The 23,561-nt window shown below is 33.2% G+C and overlaps 1 protein-coding gene across 1 annotated transcript in view; it reads right to left on the bottom strand.

Moving 5' to 3' along the window:
* The window catches only part of LOC149414670 (aquaporin AQPAe.a-like), a 73,015-nt gene extending 68,481 nt beyond the window's left edge, over positions 1-4,534 (bottom strand). Inside the window, exons 1-2 of the mRNA XM_089643169.1 lie at positions 4,359-4,534; positions 2,887-3,080 (exon numbers count right to left, since the gene is read on the bottom strand). Coding sequence (XP_089499295.1) covers positions 2,887-3,080; positions 4,359-4,386 — 222 coding nt within the window. The 5' untranslated portion in view covers positions 4,387-4,534. The remainder of the gene's footprint in view (positions 1-2,886; positions 3,081-4,358) is intronic.
* Positions 4,535-23,561: the final 19,027 nt, after the last annotated feature.

Here is a 23,561-nt window from a genome sequence, read left to right as displayed (position 1 = left end):
ATTACTGCATATTATATTATATAAATCAATTCAAAATGTGTAATGAAATATGTACCTAAGACACTGGCCATATGTTTCCACCAAGGTGCTAACATAACGAATTGCCTAAAACCAACCAAATTGACAGAGAGTTTTTGTGATTATTCAATATTGAATTATAATTAATGGGATTTGTTGAAATCTTGTAGATAATAACTGTGCATATATTATTGGCGTCAATTTTAAATATAAAATAAATCAATACTTTACATCGAATTTCGTGCCTTTGGGACAACAAACTGATATTTTGACCAAAATTTACCCTTTTGCACCAATTGTTTCAGAATGTTTTTTCTCTTTAAAACCCAATGCTATGCTTATGCCCAACTCGATGTATGTTCGTAGATAATTATTCAACAAAGTTCTATTTAACTATCCCGCAGCCAAGTGGGGGAGTAGGTAGTACCCAAAATTACCATCCTCCTTATATTAGCTTAAATACTTGACATATCATTTTAGTATTTTTGCGCAAATACATAAGTTACCATTAATAATTGCCTTAATAATTGGGATATCTATTTGGTTACAGACGTTTGGTTTGGCATCTTGGCCTGTCAAGAGTTAACAAACTTGCAGCCTTACTAATAACGTGTTTTAAATTTTACACAACTGATTTATGCAACATGGTATTAAAACAATCGTCTACCATTCATTTATTAATAAATGTTCTTCATAAAACGGTTTAGAACCTATATTTTACTGATAAGATTACAAATTTAAGATACAAAAGGTCATGGGGACATTTTTACTATTTTGTGACATACGTCAAATGATAGTTGCTGAATTGTCTGTAATTGACAGTAAGGTCTGATATGAAATGGACAAATCTCAATTTAAATATTTAATCAGATTAACCATTTATACACCACAGTGTTAACCCGTGTGCGAGTCTACGCCGCGCAACTTTACGCAAAATTATCCGCATTCTAATGCACGCTGCCGACCGACCCGTGACGTAGCGGTGTAAGATTTGTCAGATCCCACCGACCAATCACAGAGCGTTTAAGTCGCTTACGGTTTTTAATTGACGATTTATTAATTCTACGTACAATAAAACATAGTATTCCGAAATAGCATTTTATTGATCTATATGAAATAGTTTTTCAAGCCGTAATATTTTTCACTCAAGATCCTTATTGTAACAATGAATCATTTATATGTGGCTTGAAATGGACGTGTTTGGTGACAAGATATGCATAAAAAAGTACATCCCAAACTTAAACTTACCAATCTCATTTACTCCCCCACCTTTCCATCACTTTTCCCCACCCTTCCCCACCCTTACCCACCATTCCCCAACCTTCCCCACCATTCCCTACCCTTACCTTCACCCTTCCCCCTAAAATATTGTAAGACTTAACCATAGATGTATATGTGTATGCTATAGATGTATAAGCTTGATTTTTTACGCCCAGCTGGGCTTTTACATGTGTATTTTTACTAAGACAAAAAACATCTAATGCACAACAACATGAAAACAAAATACTTGACAACGAAAGGTGGAAAAATAGTAGATAAGTTATTAGATATAAACATGATTGGAAACAACATTTCAAAGATAAGTCGTAGGATATCCTTAATACTTTATTAAATACCAGTAGCACAAAAAAATAAATTAAATAAGTCGAAGCCGAGTTTGGCAGTTAGTTCAACTAGAGTTTTTGTTCTTGCTTGCCAAAATGAATTCTATTAAGACATGTTTATATTTAGCGATTGTTACCTTAAATTTGTCAGTAACATCCTAATAATCATTACCCAAATTCTGTATACGGCGAATGAGATTATGCAATTGTTATTCCTTGTTGGAGTTGTCGCAATAATACGGCAAAAGAAAGTGTGTAGGATGAAGTGTTATTGAAACAAGAAAAAAGATATCGCTGCTGGGATAAGAAAAAAAAAACAAAACTAAATCGCATTGGTATCACAGGTTTATCAAAATTCAAAAATTATACCGGTTTGGACTCTCCAGTCTAAATTAAACAATGAACAAAAGAGTTATCATAAATGTATGTGATTTAATGGCTCATTCCATTATGCGACCATTCTGGGAATTCTAGTTCAAGATATTAACAGAGAGATAGGCAAACCTGTTATAAGTCGATGATTTATTTTTAATTACGACTCTCAGATAGCCTTGACCTAGTGCTCGAAATAAACTGCTTTTCTTTTGAGATGTAGTACCATCTTGCTCATGGTTTACTAGAGTGGTAGCTACTTCTTGCATCGCCTCGGTGAAAGACTAATATTCATAATCTAGACGTTGCTTCAAATGGATTATGCCAACATTCATTTTCCCCATCTCCACTACCTTCAGCCTTATAGCACCCGAAAGTGATATTTTCACAAACTGCACATGCAGAGTTAATGAACGAAGAAAGAAGAGTAAGGATACTGTGTGACGCTAATGTGAATGCTAGAAGAAGTTGTGGACGCCCGAGGAAGACACGGCACAATCAAGTGAACGAAATACTCGATTCGAGCCAAGGAAGGGTCAGAATAGCAGAAGAGTACGATGTATGAATGTGACTGACGCAAGGGTTGTGTGCCAAGACCGAGTTATTTGGCAGTCTGTCCTGTGGGGAAACGGTTGAAAAATTGGAAATATACTTTTTTTGTAAGTGAGGTCTAATATTCACAGAACTACAAGTATAATAACGCTATGGGATGTGCGACGAATCAAATACACTGATCATCTAGTAGCTATGCTGTGACACTATGTTTCTTCGCACAGTTAATACAAAAATATGACGGTGGCGTCTACCAAATCGAAGGACAACACAATCTGTATTAGGGCGAGGTTTTTGTCCTGACCCGATGATTAATATAATGGTAGGCATAAGATCTTACCTGTACGACGGTGGCAACTATCAACCCGAAAGTCAACGCTATCTGTGGTAGGGTGGGTTTGTTGTCCTGCCACGGGATAGTACTGCCTACTCCTACGGACACCAGCAACAAGGTGCCCAGGAGCTCGGCGAGCAGTTGACGCCAGAGGATTGGGTTGTCCGTCAGGTCGGACAATCCAATGAAGGACTTGACCTCTGGAAAACGAAGAAAAACATTAGTCATAAATACAATTAATGCGTTTTGCAAATGTACAGCTTCAAATATAGATGTGTTACAATAATTAGATGGGAAACTTTGCAGAAAACATGGCTACCTAAATACCTACTTGAAAATACTTAAGACGATACAATATCCTGAAATAAAATCGCTATTAGTTCTTCTAAACTCCGCGACGGATTTTTACTACCATTTAGAGAATTTCTCCCGGAAGGTTTATTCATTCCCGAGTAACGCCGGGTACACGTACACTAGGGCGATACTGAGAGTATATACCCCGTATACAAATTATGTATCAGTGAGAAATAATTGATATCTAATTTTGAAAGACTAGGGTATTGACACAGATGCGCCAATTCGCATAAATGTGTTATTATTAGATGCAGATTATTCATATTGATGCCTGACGTGTTGTTGCTAATTGAAGCCTAGCTATTGAGAACTGGTCACCAAACCCGGCTAAAGTCATTTCAACCATGTTTCGATTCTGAATATTTGTCTTTCACCAAGGAAACTTTCACTGGCTCGTGCCAGTAATATGATATTTATAATTTTTGATTAATAATGTAAAATTTATCTACATGCACCAATTTAAATACTTTACGGGTTTGAACCCACCAATCAATAGCGGAGGCCGATTTCGAAAACTTTCGGATAGTGAGCTCTGGCATTGTGAAAGTTACACCGCTTTTTCCATTTGCAGTAATTTTTAACAAAACAAATAGTTGAATTAAAAAAAAAATACAAACATTCCGGATTATAAATAACCTAACAATATTTGAAAATCTTCTACTACCACCATTGTAAGCTGTTGCTTCGGCAATGATGGAGGAATTAGCTAGATTGTCAACACTGTTTATTTTGATTAATAGTATTGAAAATATTAAAAGTGTTAGTCAAGTGAAGTCACAATAACTTACAATTATAGTAGATACTATAATGATATTATAATTATGGAATTTGTGAAGCTGAAAGTATTTATAAAAAAAACATTCTTCAATTTTAAAGACGAACAGAAATTTTCCTTTCGAATAAACACCGTTAGTAAACTTTAAAAAAAATCTAAAATTTAAACAAAAGACATACATTTCAAATATATAATTATTCCTACAATCAGTTTCGATTATAAAATAAATTCTAAGCAATTCCAAGTTCTAGAATTCATTGAACCGAAGTTACAGACATAGAGACACAAAACCACAAAAAATATTTTGAAAAAACGATTTAAAAAAAAAAATAAATAAATATGTACTTACTCTCTTTGACAGTATCCATTCCAAACATTTTTATATTTTTCTTTTACTAACTTTTAAATCACTCTATCAAATTTAAAACCCTTGCATTTGGACAGCTGTTTCGACTTAAAAAAAAACACAAAATGACAACTTTTATGTCAGTTATAAAAACGATTGCTTGCTCTGTATTTTTTGAAGCGACTGCAAAATTTTCAATGAATAATCTCAACCAAATAATATTTTCTTTCTTTATGGATAAAAAATCGAACTTGATCAAAAGGTCCAAACGAATTCATTAAAAACATAACGATACGTTTGCAATGATCCATACTTCTTGACTATCTAACATTATTTAATTCTATACGAATCACACGTTCTTGTTAGGTGGAGATTTAGGGTTAAACTAAGAAATGGTGTTGTAATTTTTTTGATATATTTCTTACGAAATATTTGTATGCAGCTTTGACTGTGAGCACAGAGTTGTATTAAAAGGTTGATTTCTTAAGTTGTTTGATATTCTTGATGGATTAGTAAGTTATATTATTGAGAGCAAACAGTACGTGGATTGTATAGTTGTAGAGAATACGGCATAGAGATGAAAATATTTAAAAAATGTTACTGCAATACACGTTCCTGTCTGAAATAATTCTCTTTGATTCTATAACATCTGCCATTTTGAACATCAATATTTAAGCTTCCAAAAATTTGGGAAAAATTTGTTGTAAGATTATCTTGTAATTTTTAGTCGCATATTTGAACTAGAAATATAAAAATTTGTAGTTTCCTTAGATAATTGAAATAGATGAGATATGGAATGGAAGCGTGCTAACTGTCGCCTTAATACTATTAAACTGCGCGGACTATCAAAGCGGCTATAGATTAAAAGTTATGCGTTTAGTCTGTAGGTAGAAACAATGGCGAGGCACCGCTGTGTGTGGATGCGATTTGCAGTAGAATGGGTGAAAGTTGGCGACCTACCTGAAAGTTGGCGGGTACCTTAAACGGAAGCGTAGCGGGAATAATGTGATGGAAAACAAACATTGCGAAGGAAAATATTGTGAGGGAAAAATATTGTAAGGGAAAATATTGTGAGGGAAAATATTGTGAGGGGAAAATATTGTGAGTGAAAAAACATTGTGTGGGAAAATATAGTGAGTGAAAATATTGGGAGGAAAAAAGATTGTGATGGGAAAACGTTGTGAATGATGTCACTTCGTGGGTGGGCAGGGGATAAATATAGAAGTCTAAGAATTCAACATCTAATAGCATTCTTAAATGAGATATCCTCTAGAACTCTCCAGATATTGAGCCAGCGGAAGGTGCAATGTTTTATAACACCTGTGTCAATTATTGTCGCGCACAAACCTCCCAGATCAAATACGACTGTTAACGCATAACAATAACACCAAACAGAACTAATCGGATAATAATTCAACAACACGGCGAAGGCTACCCAAGAATGGTCGCTAATCTAAATGCAAATGAAATAGGGAACGTCTTATTAACTTTGCTATGAGTCTGTGATAATGAGTTGGTTTGTGACCAACGGTTTTCACGAGGACTTTTATCAAGAGAAACAAACACAGATGGCGTTTTGTTGAAGGAAAATTATTGAAAAATTATTTTTTTCAGACGTACTTTCCCATGGTAACCGACGTTTTGATCCTAAGGTAAAATAACGTAATTATGATTTAATAGTAAGCGCATTTGATCGTAAGCGCATTTGATCGTAAATGACCATTTGTTCGTATTGTTTGCTTGCGATCATTTAAGAGTTACAATCATTTGATTACGATCATTTTGTGTACCATCATTTTTTTACGATAATTTTATCTTTAACACTTTTACAGGGTTACGAATTTGTTGACAATATGTGAAAACATCCTAGTAATCGGATAAATATTCGATTTATTGATTGAGCGTAGTGAAGTACTGTTTTAAATCGATAGGTTTGCATTTTGTCTATCTGTAAACTTGTATGTATGGTCCGTTTCCGTTTCAAGATGGTGCTCGTTTTTGTGGTTCGGAGAAGAAAATCGTCGTGTTTATTTGGACATTCTTATTGGCGTTGAAAAATATATATTATGGTACCTAACTACAGTTTGTTAAAACTAAAGTTTGAAAAAGTAATTGTTCTTGATATAGTGACGTTTCGATATTAAATTGTACAAATACTGATTTGAAATTTTTTTTAAATGCTCCATAAAATACACAGTTTATATTTTTGTATGCAAGTATTAAGTATCGACTAACAGTAGCAGGAGTCTGAATCTGAATAAATTAAACATTTCAAATTTTCCCCTAGAATTTGACCTCATTTCGTCAACATTTCAGAATTTCCCTAGATTTTTATGTTTCCCCTTTTCCCTGAAAAAAACACTAGTCTTAGGCCATACTATTTTTAAATATATTCCGGTGAAACATGATGTTATGGCGTCTAAAAACAATAGGATTTGGGAACATTAATTTCAATATTGGTTAGCTATCGCACCAAGATGACCGTGAATTATTTATAAAAATATGTATTGTTTTCTTTACTGATAAATACTATCGTTAACGAAGTAAAATTTTATTTTTTTAATGTTTTTAAAATGAATGAACTATTTAACTGAATTGAAAAAAGTTTATCATGAATCACAATTAGTTTAATCTTAGACAAAAATGACATTAGATAATAAAATACAAAAATTGTCTGCAAATCGTTGTATCCGGTATTAGAATGTGGAAAACAGGGCAGGGAAAACACAGTTAAGAAAGTTCCACAAATCTATACCTATCATTATTGATTTCATTGGAAAGTCACTCACCGAGAACGAACGGTCTTATTTTGCAGAATTACTGCCGGATGTATAGCAAAACCTCCATGGTACATTAAATGCATCTCACACGCACATACGAGTATGCAATTGACCAGTGCCTTGACTAGGTTTTTTTCTAAAGTGCATTTGTACAGTGAACTACCATAAAATATAAGAAAATAAGCTTACAAACTTGTATTATAATTTTACCAAACTTTGAAAAGGATGCCATTCAAATTCCATGCTAAAAAATTCCTCCGTCCAAATGACGCTCGTACTGCTCAATAGCGATTCATAAATATGTACTTTGCCTGAACAGACTATTCAATAATTACAATAGCGTATTATCCAAGGTTGATATTTTCAGTTGCGAACTTACCAAACACAAGAGGTTTTTGTGAAAAATGTTTATGTCTCTATTGCTTATATCTCTATTATGATTTGATTTATATCTACGACCTCTCTCCATGGCTATAAATGTATTCTTTTGTAAGTTTTTCGTTTTATATAATCTTTGTTTTGTATAATTTTTTTTTAATTCATACTCCTTTCTCACAAATTTAAATAACTCATTCCATGTTATGCTGTCTCAGTAAAAAGTCACAAGGAGGAAATCCACAATTGGTTTTATTTCACTATATAATACTTATGTACAAACTGATTAAATGTAAACTGTCGATTTCCCGAAAATGAATAAATAAATAAATAAATAAATGAATACCAAATCTCATAGGCGCGTTATGAATATCAGCACCTATGGGACATTGTGCCATATCTCTTAAGTTCATATAAAACACACTAGTAGCGCGAGAGCGGTATACCTGCAAACCTTGGGAATGCACCAGCTGCCTGTGTGCGCAGTACCTAATTTAATTGATACTGTAATTTTAAATTTGTATCGTGTTTTCAGTTTTTATTAATATATGTTTAATAATGTATACTTCTACATATATTAAAAAACGAACAGTTTTTAGATACTTAACGTAACTCAATGCCGATGACATTCACTTTTGAACCGACGAATTGTATATTGTTCGCAAATCTTTGGCGCAGTAATGTGATGGAATTCCTTTAGATATAGGAAAAATATGTGTAAAAGACGGTGACCGGATAACTCATCAAAATTTCAATTAAACACATAATTAAAAAGTGATGTAAGTCATGATAAGTGATTATTAATTAAAAACTAGGTTAACACTATGCAAAAACGTTTTGAGAGATCGTTTGTCATAATGTACTATATATAAAGAACCTGAAAATATGGGATGAACGGTGAAATCTAGGTGGATTAATTGGCTTTAACCTCCAGTAAGCAGTTTTATATGTTTCTATATTAATATTTTGAGGAATGGTATTATTTAAATAATATGGTAAATGTATTTATATGACAACACTCTCTCCTGTGGTTTGATGGGTTACGTAGGTTAGGTTTATACAGGGTTTTCCAAAAAGAGGTGTTATTTTGATATTCATTCGTAAAAGGTCAATGGTTTCGTTGCTTGTGTGGCACGTAGCGCCGTCTTGTTGAAAGCAAACGTTGTCTAGATCAATGCCATCCAATTCCGGAAATAAAAAAATTATTAATCATCTCTCGATAGCGATCCATTTACCGTAACTGTTGCTCCAGCCTCATTTTCGAAAAAGTAAGGTCGAATGACTCTGCCGGACAATAAACTGCACCAAACAGTCACACGTTAAAGATAGAGAGGCGTTTCAACAATAATTCTTGGGTTTTCCGAGCCCAAAAGGCGACAATTTTGCTTGTTGACGAAGCCACCGAAGTGGAAATGGGCCTCATCACTCAAGATGATTTGCATTTGATTCACTCGAGTGAATTTTAATAATTTTAATGCGCTGTTGAAGCGTATATCGTTCCATTTTTATTAATGACGTAGTATCTACTTGTCAAATGTTAAAAAATGACAGCTTCAAAAGTAACATCTACTGAAATAGCGGGCTATTCAAAATATCACATCTTATAATAACCTGTAGTTTTTTCATTGCTTTTAATGACTTTATATCACTGTTTAAAGGTGTTTTGAATTGTCATTTTGCTGAGTTATAATGGAACCGTAAAAGACCAACAGAGAATTTATTTTTTTGCCGAGGGAATTTTTTCTCTCCATTTTTAATCTCGCGATTGAACTCCCAATGAGATTGCCACGAATCGCCACTGTACGTGACTGTTATTGCACACAATTTATCGATGACACTGTCATGCCCATGGATAATAAGTTTAATATTAGTACAATTCGTTATCAAAGGAAATTAAGTATTAAGAAAATGAAGTAAGCACGATTGTCGTTGGTCGTTAGCTCATTAGTCATTGGTCATTAGATTCATTTGGTATTCCTACAATATTTTGTTTACCAAGATTAATATTTCTATCTAGAATTACATTTTGATTTAAAAATCAACTAGTGAAAAAGATTTTTCACTATAATACATCTATTTTTAAATGTTTTAAAGTATTTTTCACTATAATATAAAATAATTTCACAAGGTTTTTTAACTACTATTTTTTTGGTTTGACTGGGGATTGTACCTTTCTTCACATGGACTGGAGTCGACAACTCTACGAGTCTCGCCAATGCCAGCAATACCAATCGGGTAGGACTGACCGACCTGTATTTCATATGTTAACAACTGTAATGTCATCCGATTTCAGAGAAATATTTGCTTGTGCATATGTGAACCAATTGCATTGATAGAATGCACTGTCATCGATAACTAGTCTATCTCCCAGGTTACAGGTTTGCATTCATTAAAAATTCATTACCGAAAAGAAAATAGAAAATCAAATTAAAAAAACATGTACGTGGTTATTCCAAATTTTGAAGATGCGGCCGTAGAGGTAGGTGTACTATAACAATCATTTCCATTTCGATTGTCTGTTATGTAAGTTATTTCAGTGTGTAATAATTATTCACGTTCAATTAACTTTAATTTATTTTCAAAATTAGACCTTGATCTAGAGAAGAATAATTCAGACATAAAGTAAATACCTACCCATAGCACAAAATTTTAACAGTCGTTTTCAAAATTGGAATTATAATCCCGTTATTATTTAATTTAGGTTATCTGTTCTATGATTTAGTCCTGGATGAAATCTGGTTTAATAAAATCAAATTTGTTTGAATTAAATTCTCATTTTCAAAATTGGAATTGATTGCGTGGATAATTCAGAAAAAAATATTTAACACATGTCTACTATGCCTATAATATAATATTTTCAATCGAAAACTTTTTTATTAAAGATTATTTCTGATTTTTTAAGATTGATTTTGAATGTATAATAGTGGAGTGGTCAGGTTTATATAAACTCGAATTTAAAGTCCACGTTTTCATTGTGGTTGTAGAAGGTATATAAATCATTTTGGAATTCTTGAACGATGACGTCATCTGGGTATTACCATGTAGTCAGAGTGACAAATGCATTTTTAATTGGGTAATAAATGCATGGTTTATCTAATACCAGAGTTTGGTAAATTAACTCATGATTTTTATTTATTCGGTTTTATGCCCAGCTCGGCTTTTATATGGATTATAAGAACATAATAAACTAGTGAGCTATCGAAAATAATATACACAGTTTTTAAAGCGTGAAAAAACATTAAACTAATAAACTAAATATATAACAATATTAGTAAAATATTTAACATAGAAACTAGAACAATACTAAATGTAAGACAAATTACTAAAACTACATTACGAACGTTACTTTAATTTGTAGGATTCAACAAAGTGCTGGTTTAGATTACACTTAATTGTATAAATGGTGTCAGTAAATATATCAATAGTAACCCCATACCTGTTGGTTAATGAGTGTGTCTGATAGTTGGTTGTGTATGTATTGCTGAAGAATGTTACATTTTGTCTTGTGTTCCTAGTCTGTAAATGGAATTCAACAGTGGCGACGATGGCAGGACTGTAAATTAAGTTGTTAATGACATAATTCATGATCAGTTGCTTTTATTCGCATCTTATATCTCTGTCTGTTTTCTTTTTGTTTCTTCTTGTTTGTTCTACTTAACCTTCCCTTTTCTAAAAATTGTACCTATTAACCTATTAACTCCCACCTATGTATTGTAAGTTCCTCTCGCCCTACAATGAGTTTTGTAACTCATCGGGATTGCTCTAGCAAGAAATAAAAATATTATAAAAAAGTATGTTTAACAGTTTAAAGTGTTTTATTTTGGTTCTATAGAAATGGAGAGTATTTTTTTTAAACTTTAATATAAATCATTTTAGATTATTTTTAAATAATGTTTGAACTTGTGTGTTTTTATGTGGTCTAAAAAATATTATGTTTCTAACTAAGCGAGAATTTATTTCTTCGAGTTTATTAAAATTGTACGATAATTTTAAATAGACCAACTAATGTTTTATTCAAATCAGTTTCAATATTTTTCTACACGAACCTGCATCAAGCTTATTTTTTTAATATTTATAGGCACTACATACGAGATTTCTTGGAAGAAAGTTCGTGACATGGAAGAGTTTGCCTGTTTGCCGAAGAAAGAAAGGCTTCAGGAAATGTATATTATTATTTTAAATATATTTGAACTTGAAAAGCTCTTTATAAGTGAAGGAAAACAGATGAAAAGCAGAGGTGGGCTTGCTAATCAATTGTATATATTTTTGTGACAACTTGTAAATACTGGAGGGAGATAACAAAAATATGCATAAATGAATAAGTAGACAAGTAAGACATTTGTGCAAAAGGTGATTTATATTTATGCGTGTTATTAAACAAAAAAATAATTAATTTCGTTTCATGATGACTTACAAGTACTATATTGATGTGTTAGGACGTGTTGTTTTACAGAATTGGAACAATTTAAATTATGTTTCATGATGAGTTACAAGTACTATATTGATGTGTTAGGACGTGTTGTTTTACAGAATTTGAACAATTTATCAAATTTAAAAGTTAATTTTCAAGCTTTGTGAAATTTATGTTACTATATTAAATGCTGACTTATAAAGAATCTCTTCAATTTATTTGAAATCCGGTTAAAATGGGATTGCAGGCCTTCCACTTAATGCTAGTTTTTTTTTTTTAATAAAAAGTGTTTTTAAAAAATCAGGTCAAATAAAACGATGCATTCATACATACACGAAAATGTGAATACTCGTGTTAGCTAAAAATAGAACGCTGCTAGTCGAAACCGGCGAGCTTCACTCGGGCTAGCAGAAATCCGAACGCATTTAGCGCGCGAGCGTGACTCGTTCAAAAGCATTAAGTGGTTAACGAATGCATTAACAAGTTTCCTGATAAACTTTTAGTATATTTCTAATATATTTCTTTTACGATGTCGGAACACGTGTTCGAAGACCAAAATTACCAGTAATTTGGAGAGATTCTTAATAAATTGTCAATACTCGTTTTTCACCGTGCATTATTTCAAGTTGCTTCACAAAACAGAAATAATAACAGAACTTGAAAATTAACTTTGAAATTTGATGAATTGTTCCAATTCTCTGAAACAATCCGTCCTCAGAGTTATTTTACCGTCTAGCTTGTATGAAACGAAATACTGTGTGCCGCGAGTATGCTGCCCTGCTATGGCAGTTATATGTAAGCCAAACGGCGCGGGTTATTCTTGCAATACCTTTATTCGATTCTAAAAACTTCTACCACCATAATTATAAGCGAAAAATATTGCTTGCAAAATGATGTAGGATTTAACTGGCAGAGGAATTGAACCCAGGAACATTTACTTGATGGGATCCCGACGTATTTATCAAATCAGTTACTGACCGGGTATAATAAAGGAACTCTTAATTAATTGCTCTGCCAACTAATTTGAATAAAATCACTGGAACGTATCTTAGACTGGAAAAGATTTAAATGAAGTTATTAATGCGTTACGATCAATATTCTTTATCTCCGGTTACTGAATCATCAGAATTAACAGAACTTTTGAACGTTCAAGGTTAAGTTCACCTTTTCATAAAAACTTTCTCATTACTTCTCACGCAAAATCACGGGATATTATAAATGTTGGATTTAAATTGCATATTGGTTAAAAATGCAAATCCTTAAAAGATAACAAAATCTGATTTTTCTTAAAATAAATACTCATTTAAAATATAGAATATGTAAGTCTTTAAGAAGTTATAAGTACTTTGTTCCTTGACTGAATTCTTGATAACATCAGTTCCAATTTTGAAAACGAAAAATAAAATAACATAACAACGAAATCGGGCCATGTCAAGAGTCAGAATAATAAAAGAGTATGTATGAGAGGATGTATGAATGTGAATGAGGCAAGAAGTGTGTGCCAAGAAGTTTGAGCAATACCGCCTACCCCTGCGGGGAAAAGGCGTGATGGTTAGTTAGTTAGAAAAATAAAATAATTTTCTGTCAAAATATTATATTACAGACAGGTAATTTTCATTTTTTTGAATTTTCGACTCAGTTACAATTTTGAAAATGACACTTATATTCTAAACAAATGAGAGGTCATTGAACGTAAGTTACAATCACTGACAGACAGACCCACAATCGAAATTAGTTCGTTCGTTTACACTTTGCAATTGTTTAATCACTAATTTAATTTCATCAGAGATAGCGGAAGGGAGATTAACCATGACTACATACCCAAGTAAATCGCATCTACGCACAGCGGCACCCCGCCTTTGTTTCTACCTACACCCAATTCAAATGAAAAAATGAAAAAATTAAAAAATCGTATTTTATTATATAAATGCAACTTAGGCATTTTTGGAGAGATTTGTAAAATATTTTCAGAATTATGGCTTAGTTATTAACGTTTTTTAATATTAGCGCATTCTTATATTATAACATTCTTACTGACACTCTTTGAACGCTTACTATTGAGCCATAACCGCTTGAATAGACCGTGCAGTTTGGTCGTAGCACGGCGACACTTCGCAGGCTTTCACGCCGTGTGCCTCTTTTGTTTTTGTTATATTTATATCAACTGTGTTTTGGCAAAACACTTCAAGCAATATTTTTGGGATTTTTCTCAGTGGTTTCAAATGGAATCATCTTCAAAGTTCATTATGGTAGAGTAGTTTTTGGTGATTAAGGTATTTTTAATACTAAAACTAAATTGATTCATAAATGTTGTTTCGATAAAACCGTAGGAGAAATTAGTCAACCCTCACAATATCTCACATTTATATGTAGAATTGCAATATTTTGAATTTTGAAAAACATATAACCATAATATTCGATTAATAAACATAAAATATTCGTTTTTCACGTCTCCTGTAATGTTTTCATTTTGTGGCTTGAAGATTTTTACCAACCCACAGTCCATATCTTAAACTGAATCCTGTTCAATGCAAAGGACGGGTTGTTTCGGAGAATTTAAACAATTCTTCAAATTTGAAAGTTTATTTTCAAGTTCTGTGAAAGATTTTTTCAAGTTCTGTTATTATTTCGGTTTTGTCAAGCATCTAGCCTATAATGATATAATAATAGAACTTTAATAGGACTTTCACAGAACTCGAAAATTCTCTGAAACAAAACATCCTTAGGATGGGTTGGTTGGCATAATTTGAACAATTCATAAAATTTCACAGGAAATTTTCAAGGACTGTGAAAGTTCTATTCAAGTTCTATTATTATTTCAGTTTTGTGAAGCAAATTGCCCATGTTGATACGATAACAGAACTTCAATAGAACTTTCACAGAACTTGAAAATTAACTAGGTAGTATTTAACATGATTATTATCGCTTTTTCGAACCACCGCCACCGTGTTAACCTTTTATCACACGCGTGCGGTATTTGAAACCGCACCTATGTTTGTTTGTTAGTTAATTTGGCAACGTCACCGATATTCCAGGATATTCCCGAATTGCCTCGGCGGCGTTCCTACGCGTTCGTGACGTTATACGTGATTTGCGCGTTGTGGTGTATAGTAAGCGTGTCAGTCTAGAATTTGACTTGTGTTCCCGGGTATTCAAAGTATTTATTTTACACGCTTAATTGTCTGTATTTTTAATTGAAACCGACTGAATTGCTCTTGACTTACGAACTGTGAAGTTCAAAGCAAACTGAAGTTGAGATACCAATTAGTTATCGATGTTTTAATGTTTCACGGTTAAGGAGAACAATCAACCTACAAATTCAAAACACTATTATATCTGTCGGCGGTTGCAGTAAAATACGCAATAAAAATGCCACGTTCGGACGAGGCAGAGGTATTCAATTATTTAGAGAATGATTGATGTTTAATTTTTTTAAATATTAACTAGACTCAGAAGGTCCCGAGGAAAATAATTTCCCTCATGGCCCACGTCATCTTTGGAATGTCGTATTTTTAAGTTTTTTTTTTTTAATTTATGTTGTTTTTGAAGAATATACCTATATATCTATATATTTGTAGAGACGGTAATTATATGAAATTCCCTCGATAGAAAAAAATTGCGAAGCATCCTCCCAAAATTATTAAGAACACATTTTGTTCCGTTATTTAACAATTAAAGGTGTTCCGTAACGCCAATTGCTTTTGACAGGCCGTGTACTAACCAATCGTATCGTCAGAATTTGAACTGTGTAGTTTAAGTTCGCACAAGTCAGCTAAAACGACGGAAAGCCGTGAGCCGAGCCAGTTGAAAAAACACCGTTCGTCCCGCCAAATCTCGATCGCCGGTTGTCTAATCGGAATAATCCTAAGACGTATTTTTATCGCAATTTACTTTAAAACAACAAGTGCTAAAGAACCACCAGTTCAGTTCCAGTGCTGACAGATGAGGCTGATGCAGATTTCACCATCATTTCACCGGTAAGTTGCTTGTGAAGTAACGTTACGCATTGTGTTTTCGCATTCGCCTGTCAAAAACCATATAATTAATTTATTTGTTATCTGTGTGGAATAGCCCTTGAGTCGGCTATTCCAACCCCTGTTCGTTTTTCGAACAAAAGGTATGCGAAAAATTCAGTGTATCTTTAAATTCAACTTGTAGAGAGATTTTTGCTCTATTAAACGGGTCGTGTTTTATTATTTTTTTCAGAATTTTCGATTTTAATTTTTTTATTTATTTATTTCTAGCAAAAACAATTTGGAAAAATGCAGCATTTAATTCGCCAATTAACCGAGCTCTTCATACTCTAAATAATATTTGTCAAAGCTCTAACATTGACATTTTTTCGGATACACTGCCCAAATTCAAACGTTGCATCATGTCAATAATTTAAACTGTTCAATGCGCATACATACAGACACACACGAACACAAACACTCACACATACATTACACGCACTCCTATATACTACACACGTCAGCTGGTAATTAAGTAATAAACATACCACTTAGCAGACATTACAAGGAAACATATCATAGGTACTCAACATGAAGTATCTTATTCCTGTATATTGTTTCATCTCTGTAAATCATGTACTGTTTGTTTCTATAATATAAAATAAAATAAAATAATACATATATTTGGACAATAGATAGGTAATTTCTGCATGTCTGCAGGATCTACCTCAATATAATTCCATTTATATTTATTTATAAAGATATACAAAGGTACAAAAATATTATTAATCGTTTTTAATATTAGCACGCTCCCTATATAATCGTTTATACTGTTTTTTTCATAATTTCAGAGGCAACTTTTGTACATATTTAAAAACTAATTTTGCTCTGTGTACTGTGTAAATATGATTAAATAAAACATAAATAACATAAAAATTTGGAAAGGACGAAGACTTTTTTACCTAATACCATGACGAAATGCACCAATACCAGAATGTAAAATTCAATGTCAGAATTTGTACATGGAACACTTTTCCATCGTCCTCATAAAACACTCGCTTTTTTGATAATTTATTAGGAACTCTTTGAATTCATTCGTTAAAGGCATGCAGTCCCATTTTTAACAGGAAAACGAAAAATTTGAACAAATTTAAAATACTTTTATATCAGTAAGTTTTCTCCGTACGTCAATGGAGGTGACTGACATATGAATCTTCCCTCTCACTGCGGTGTAAGGCATTGGGTTGAGAGAGTCCGTCCGGAGAGATCAAAGGGTCTCCTTCAACTAGCTTCTCTTGATCCAGCCTGCCACGAAGCTGGTGGGCAGATGATTTCACTGTCAACACCTGGACAAACCCATGAACTCGAGCACCACTGTAAACGCAGCGAACCACTTGGGGTGACCTATCTATACACAGTTAACAACCGTGCGACTAGTATGAAAAATTCTGCTTGAGATATTGTTGTGTTCCCACAAACAGTTCTCCAACTCGTCGTGGAAGGAGATTTTAAATAATAGGTTCTTTGTGTTAAAACAGGGATTTATTAATACTTCGCGTATTACAATGGTGACTCGATAGTCGACCTAACGCTGGCTAAATGAGATCTGAAAACAACAAGTTTGTCTGGGAGCATTCTAACTGGTCCTGGCGACTACTGGCTACTAGCTGCCATCTTGCGGACTTCCAAGAAAGCTCTATGCACTGCCCTCTATGAGTTTATCTGTGAAGCTCTTACTTCCCAACAAGATATGCGTATGTGAGATAATACTTTGGTGCACAGTACTTTGACAATTATTCCGTCATCCCATTTGATTGGAATAGTGTAACTAATATTGCGCTTCAGCAACGAACCGCCTGGAGCACCTGTTTATTATAAATATAATTATTTGCACCGACCTTTTGAATAGAATTATCCCCCCTGGATTCGATTGGTGACAATGTGCAATTATATTTTTGTAACGTCAACTAATAACGTGTTATGAAAATGGTATAATTAATTAATTGATAACTTCCGCCATTACGACAATCATTGGAAACCATACGATGATTGTTTTCCAGGCTTTGAATTGATCTGACAGTCATTAATGATGGGAGGTTTTAGCAATTTTAAAGCAATCACATTCAATCACTTCATACAAAGCTGTTCGGAAAATATTTGCAATATTTAAGTTACTGCTGCGATCATTGATAATATATACAAAGGGAAATATGTGGCATGACTATTAAAGCACATGTAGAAAAATGAGTATTGCTGATGTATTAAAATCGTGTTAAAAACGTGATAGCAAGCCATTTCTTCGACATCCTCATAACGGTGACCGGATAAATCATCAAAATGATAATTCATCACATCTTTAAAAAGTAATATAAAGTCATGGAAAGTGATGAAAAAAAAACTTTTTTAACTAGGTTAAGTAGGTTAGGTTAGGTTAGGTTTGGTTAGGTTTAAATATTTTTTTTCATCGTTTTTAATGACTTTATATCACTTTTTAAATGTGTGTCGAATAGTCACTGTGTTGAGTTATCATGGAACTCCTCATAACACATTCATGTTTTACTGATAGTTTGTGAGGAAATCTGTCAATTAATCCGTTAAAGGCCTGCAGTCCCATTTTTAACAGAATAATGAATAATTTTACCAGATTTTTAATAAATTTTCAAGTTTGAGGCTTACAAGTTTTCTCCGTGCAGCAATGCAATGATAGTCATGCATTTGTGTAGGTAAAAAAAAAAATATATATATATATATATACGATTTGTAGTAGAATAGGTGAACGATGTTGGCGACGACACGCGTTTATGGTTCATCTCCCTTGTTTCTTTTTAAAATACATTTATTTGTATTTCATTTTTGTTTTCAATAATGAAATACAAATATTGAAAGCAAAAAATAACCCACTTCCCGACATCCGATTGAGCTGGAACTCGGCAGATAGACTCGTTGTCGATGTCAATGCATTATATCAAATTTTGGTGCCAATCACGCATATACCTACACACGGACATATATGTATTTCTCTGAAATCGGATGATATTGGAGCAGTTAATATACGAACTAGTAATTTACTAATTGCATTTATATGTCAAACGGGAATTGGCTCAATTGTTAGCATGATTAGCTCGAATCTCTGGGGAGGATGGTTCAATCCTCAGTCAAATCAAAATATATATACATTTATAATTACATCTATTAATAAAAATAGAAAAAAAAATATTTTGGTAGGTTATTTTTTAAATGAATTTTTTATGAAAAATGCCTTAGCTGACCAAATAGAAAGAATTTCACGGTTAAAAAAATTGACCATGAATTTGTGTAAACAAATTTGTTTATTGACATGGTTGGTTGATCGTTGGCCCTATGGAACTTTTTGCATAGTTTAAATGTTTTTTGCTTCTGTATTTCCCTTGTAAGTACGTTATTTCTTTGTACTAACCTTGATGTTGACCAAATTGTACGCCACAATTGCAAAATTGCGTTGCGAAATTGTACAATTACGCATTAACAATAGAAACACGTTTAGCATGAATAATTATGATTTTACTCGCACAGATCCGTGAAAAATTACGGGATATTGCATCTGTCAATATTGATATAAATTTTTTTTTACTTATTTTATCGCTTGTCTGAATTGTTCCAACAATCAATTCCAATTTTGAAATAATTGCAATTCTAAATTCTGGAGTTCATTGAACTGGGCTTCATTTAAATTTTTTTTGAAATACAAATATACCCGGGTAAATTGACAATAGTTTGAAAATATCACATTACCATCACGGTAAGCGGAAAATGTTGCTTGTGTCGTGATGGAGGACTTAGCCAGCCGAGTAATTGAGCTAGCGACCCAGTAGCGGTGCCATCTTAGCCACTGGCCGGTATTATTAAATCATACATCCCTGAGGAAAATGATTTACATCAGGTTCATCTTTGAGAATGCTGTGTGACCCGTTCACGTTTGGCGTATTTTATGACTATGGTGCCGAAGGGATCAATGACGCTAGTTCCTCGGAGCATCTTCCATTGAAATACCGGTAGAACAAGGAAATGCATCCAACTTCTCGTCTGTACCCTAAAGATTAAAATCGGCTTGCTAAAAAAAGAGAAATTTTTAACAGCCTATTTCTGCACAAATTTAAGGATTTTGTAAACATTAACCTATTTATTTTTAAATTAAAAGTAATTTCATTTTATATGTTAATTGGTTTTATTGATAATATGAATAAATAATTTTAAACATCATATAAACAAAAACGTCATCGCATAGCCATAGTTTGATAATGGCTCAGAATGCCTGCACAGCTTGGTCACAATAATAAATAGCAAAATACTTTATACAGGGTGTATCGGCACGTACCCGACAAACTTTAACCAGCTATTCCATAGCACATTTGGAGTAAAAAATGTTATTGGCACTTTGCTGTCCGGTAACATTTTTTTTAATAAAAAATTTACTATTCAAATTTTCACCACATGTTACCAATGTTTTATCCTTTGTCAAAGTTTGAAAACCCGTCTGGCAATATTTTGTTCGAGTTTCGTTGAATAATGTACGTACGTACCTACGTTGGCGCGCTTTTACAATCACAACGAAATGGCACGGCACCATTCGTCTCATTTTTAACTATTATTATTTAGTGTGTACGAAAGAGCGAGGACACTTTTTGACACACTTGCTAATAACAGCTGTTGAACACGAGAAACAATGCAAATGACAGTGACGGAGTGTGGATTTTTTGTTTATTTTTTGTTTTTAATGGAAAAAATGTTACCGGACAGCAAAGCGCCCATAACATTTTTTACTCCAAATGTGCTAAGGAGTAGCTGGTTAAAGTATGTCGGGTACTTGCCGATACACCCTGTATAATTAGAGACCCCGCAGAGGAGAGGCAATTCCGTACCAACATTTGCAGAAATAAAATTCACTACGGAATATGGAGTTGTCACGGAGGTGCGCATACGAGAGACTTTTTAGTTGGAAGACTTTTATTTGCTGAGACTGTTCTAACTAATTAACCATCACGCCTTTTCCCCGAAGGGGTAGGCAGAGAGGATGCACACACTTCTTGCCTCATATGCTTCGTCTCATACATACTTTTCGATTATTCTTGTCCTGACATGGCCCGACTCAAGTATCTGATTCACTTGATCGTGCCATGACTTCTGCTACCATTCACTTTTGCGTCATATATTCTCCTTACACTCCTTTTTTAGTTTGCTGTACTTGCACAAACCATCTAAACGTCCCTTTTTTAATCTTACTCACTCCGTTTACTTCAGCCTTGAATTCTTTGCGGATCTCCACATTTATCACACGATCATACATGGTTTTACCGCCTCAGGGATCTCATTTATACAGCATTTAGTCTACTTTCATCCTTGCTAGCTTTACAAGCAATCCATTGCAGACTGCTAGCTTCGCGTCTTTGGAATTTTTTTGGCGAGCACCTACTGCGTTCAGCCCTCAATTGATGGAGTTACCTTCATTTAGCCTTCTTCCAATATCTCTGTCAGCCTTCCCATCTCTCGTAAACATAATTCCAAAATACACAAACTCATCCATCATCTTCCTTCTTACTTTCGAATCTTTACATTGGCAAAGAAGTGATTTAGTAGAGGAATGTCGGCAAGTACCTGACTATTCAGAACTGGTTTCATTTATCGTGCAATTTCTTCCAGAGACGTCCCAGATTTCTTCTTCTATTAACTTGACCGTCATGCAATATTCTCCGGTTCGATTTGACACTGGCCTTGCAAGCTTTCCGGAACTCGTCACTACGTACTATATACTACATTCTGTTTACTTCGATCGTTCTCTGTTGATTGCATGCCTTACTGACATACCAACAAGGTTGGTATATGAACTTAGTAATTACATACTTAGAAAGTAGTTCAATTTTAATTGAGATTATAATGTGGTACTATATCACAGAGATGCAACATTGATACAGTGCAGTGGGTATGCATTCTATAGCCCAACACAGAAATGTCGTTCGTTCTAGTCGAGAGACGCGAAAGTCAATGTTTTTGATAAACCCGTCCAGAGTATCTAAGCATGGACGATCGATAAAACATTATATCAATACGATATTATATCAATACAATATCGTGGGATGGGGAGGCTGTGCAGCTTCAATTATTTATCCCGTAATCTTAATTCAAAAACTGCTACTAAGGATTATATTAAAATGTCACCCATCTCACCCTCAGACACACTTTTAAAAAAATTCGCAATCCTAGACATTAGACAATTATACGTTAAGACAATTCTCATACACATAAGGAAAAATGATTCAAATTATTACTCAAAACTCAATACAATATTTGCACCCGCTATTCATCACACCAAAAATGTAAAATTCCTCCAACAAAAACAGCCTTCGCCCAGCGACAGTTCTCTTATATAGCGCCTAAAATTGCTTACTGAGTATTGATATTAAGACATCGAAAACTGATGATCTTTATGCCATTAGTGTACAGAACTGGTTATTTGCTCAGGGAAGGAAATATTGCCTTACATCTTAAAACTGTTCTTATTTTTTCATATTTCTCGAGTAAAAATTTTATCTCTAAATTAACTTTAAAAAAAAACTTTATATTTCGCTAATGCGATTATTCTTATTTTTATTTCTATTATCCCTAACATTATCTATTATTTTTATTTGTATCCTACCTTATTTTTATTTTTACAAGATTCACCTACTTCAACTCCTTTCCTGTATGTGATCATGTACCTAATATTATATATTAAGAATTGGTTTAATTTATGAAGGGATATAACTATTTTCAAGAATGCCTGACATCATTAAATTAAGTTCATTTGCTTTATTATTCTTTTTTTTCATTTAAATTCTGTTTAAAATTTATTTTTAAAATAATTAATTAATTTATCTTTATTTTCATCTCTTTCTTATTTTCAGTTAAAGTACCTATTACCTATTTTACAAATACATTACATTTTACAAAATAATATATTAACAAATGAATCTTGTATTACATTTATATAATTATATACAAATTTCGACTACCATAATACGGACATGTGTGGTAGTCGAAAAGCATGTAAAAAAAACTGTATTCAAATATATTTTATGAAAAAAGAAAAAATATATATATATTGAAGAAATCCTTCATCTATGGTCAGTTAGCGATATTTGCGAGCACGTTCATATGATTCCGAGAGTCAGTACACAAAAGTCACTGCTTTTAACGCGACCACTGTTGTGTCAGATAAGCGGTCAATATGCACAACTTTTTTAATAATGTAGTTCTTTGTGCAAAATAACTCTTTTATTAATACATGCATATGAACTAACGAAGTTCGTAAAATTGAAAGAAAATGGGAATATCATCCATAAACTTAAATAATTCATCTAAGACGCGATCAATTGATTCCGTACCAGCTTGGAGAAAAAAAAGTACTTGACGTTTAGGAATGTCAATTCACAGACAGCTGCGCCAGTGTTGCCATCGTATAATGGTTTCCTATCAATATCTGTTCGAGTATCGACAGCGCAACCGTGCTCCGGATTTTATATGGACGGCAGGTAATTTTTACCGCTCGAATTTAAAAAAAAACCTCAATGTTGCATTTTGCCTTTATGCTCCTCAAGAATATTTGGACATAGATTTCCAAATGATGAACAGTTAAGGCCCCGTAGTAAGCATTCAAAGATGGTGTGAAAGAGAG

Source organism: Hesperophylax consimilis, chromosome 19 (genome assembly GCF_061612785.1).
Source record: "Hesperophylax consimilis isolate HC1 chromosome 19, BYU_Hcon_1.0, whole genome shotgun sequence".
Classification (NCBI taxonomy): domain Eukaryota; kingdom Metazoa; phylum Arthropoda; class Insecta; order Trichoptera; family Limnephilidae; genus Hesperophylax; species Hesperophylax consimilis.
This window is presented reverse-complemented; position numbering and strand designations above follow the sequence as displayed.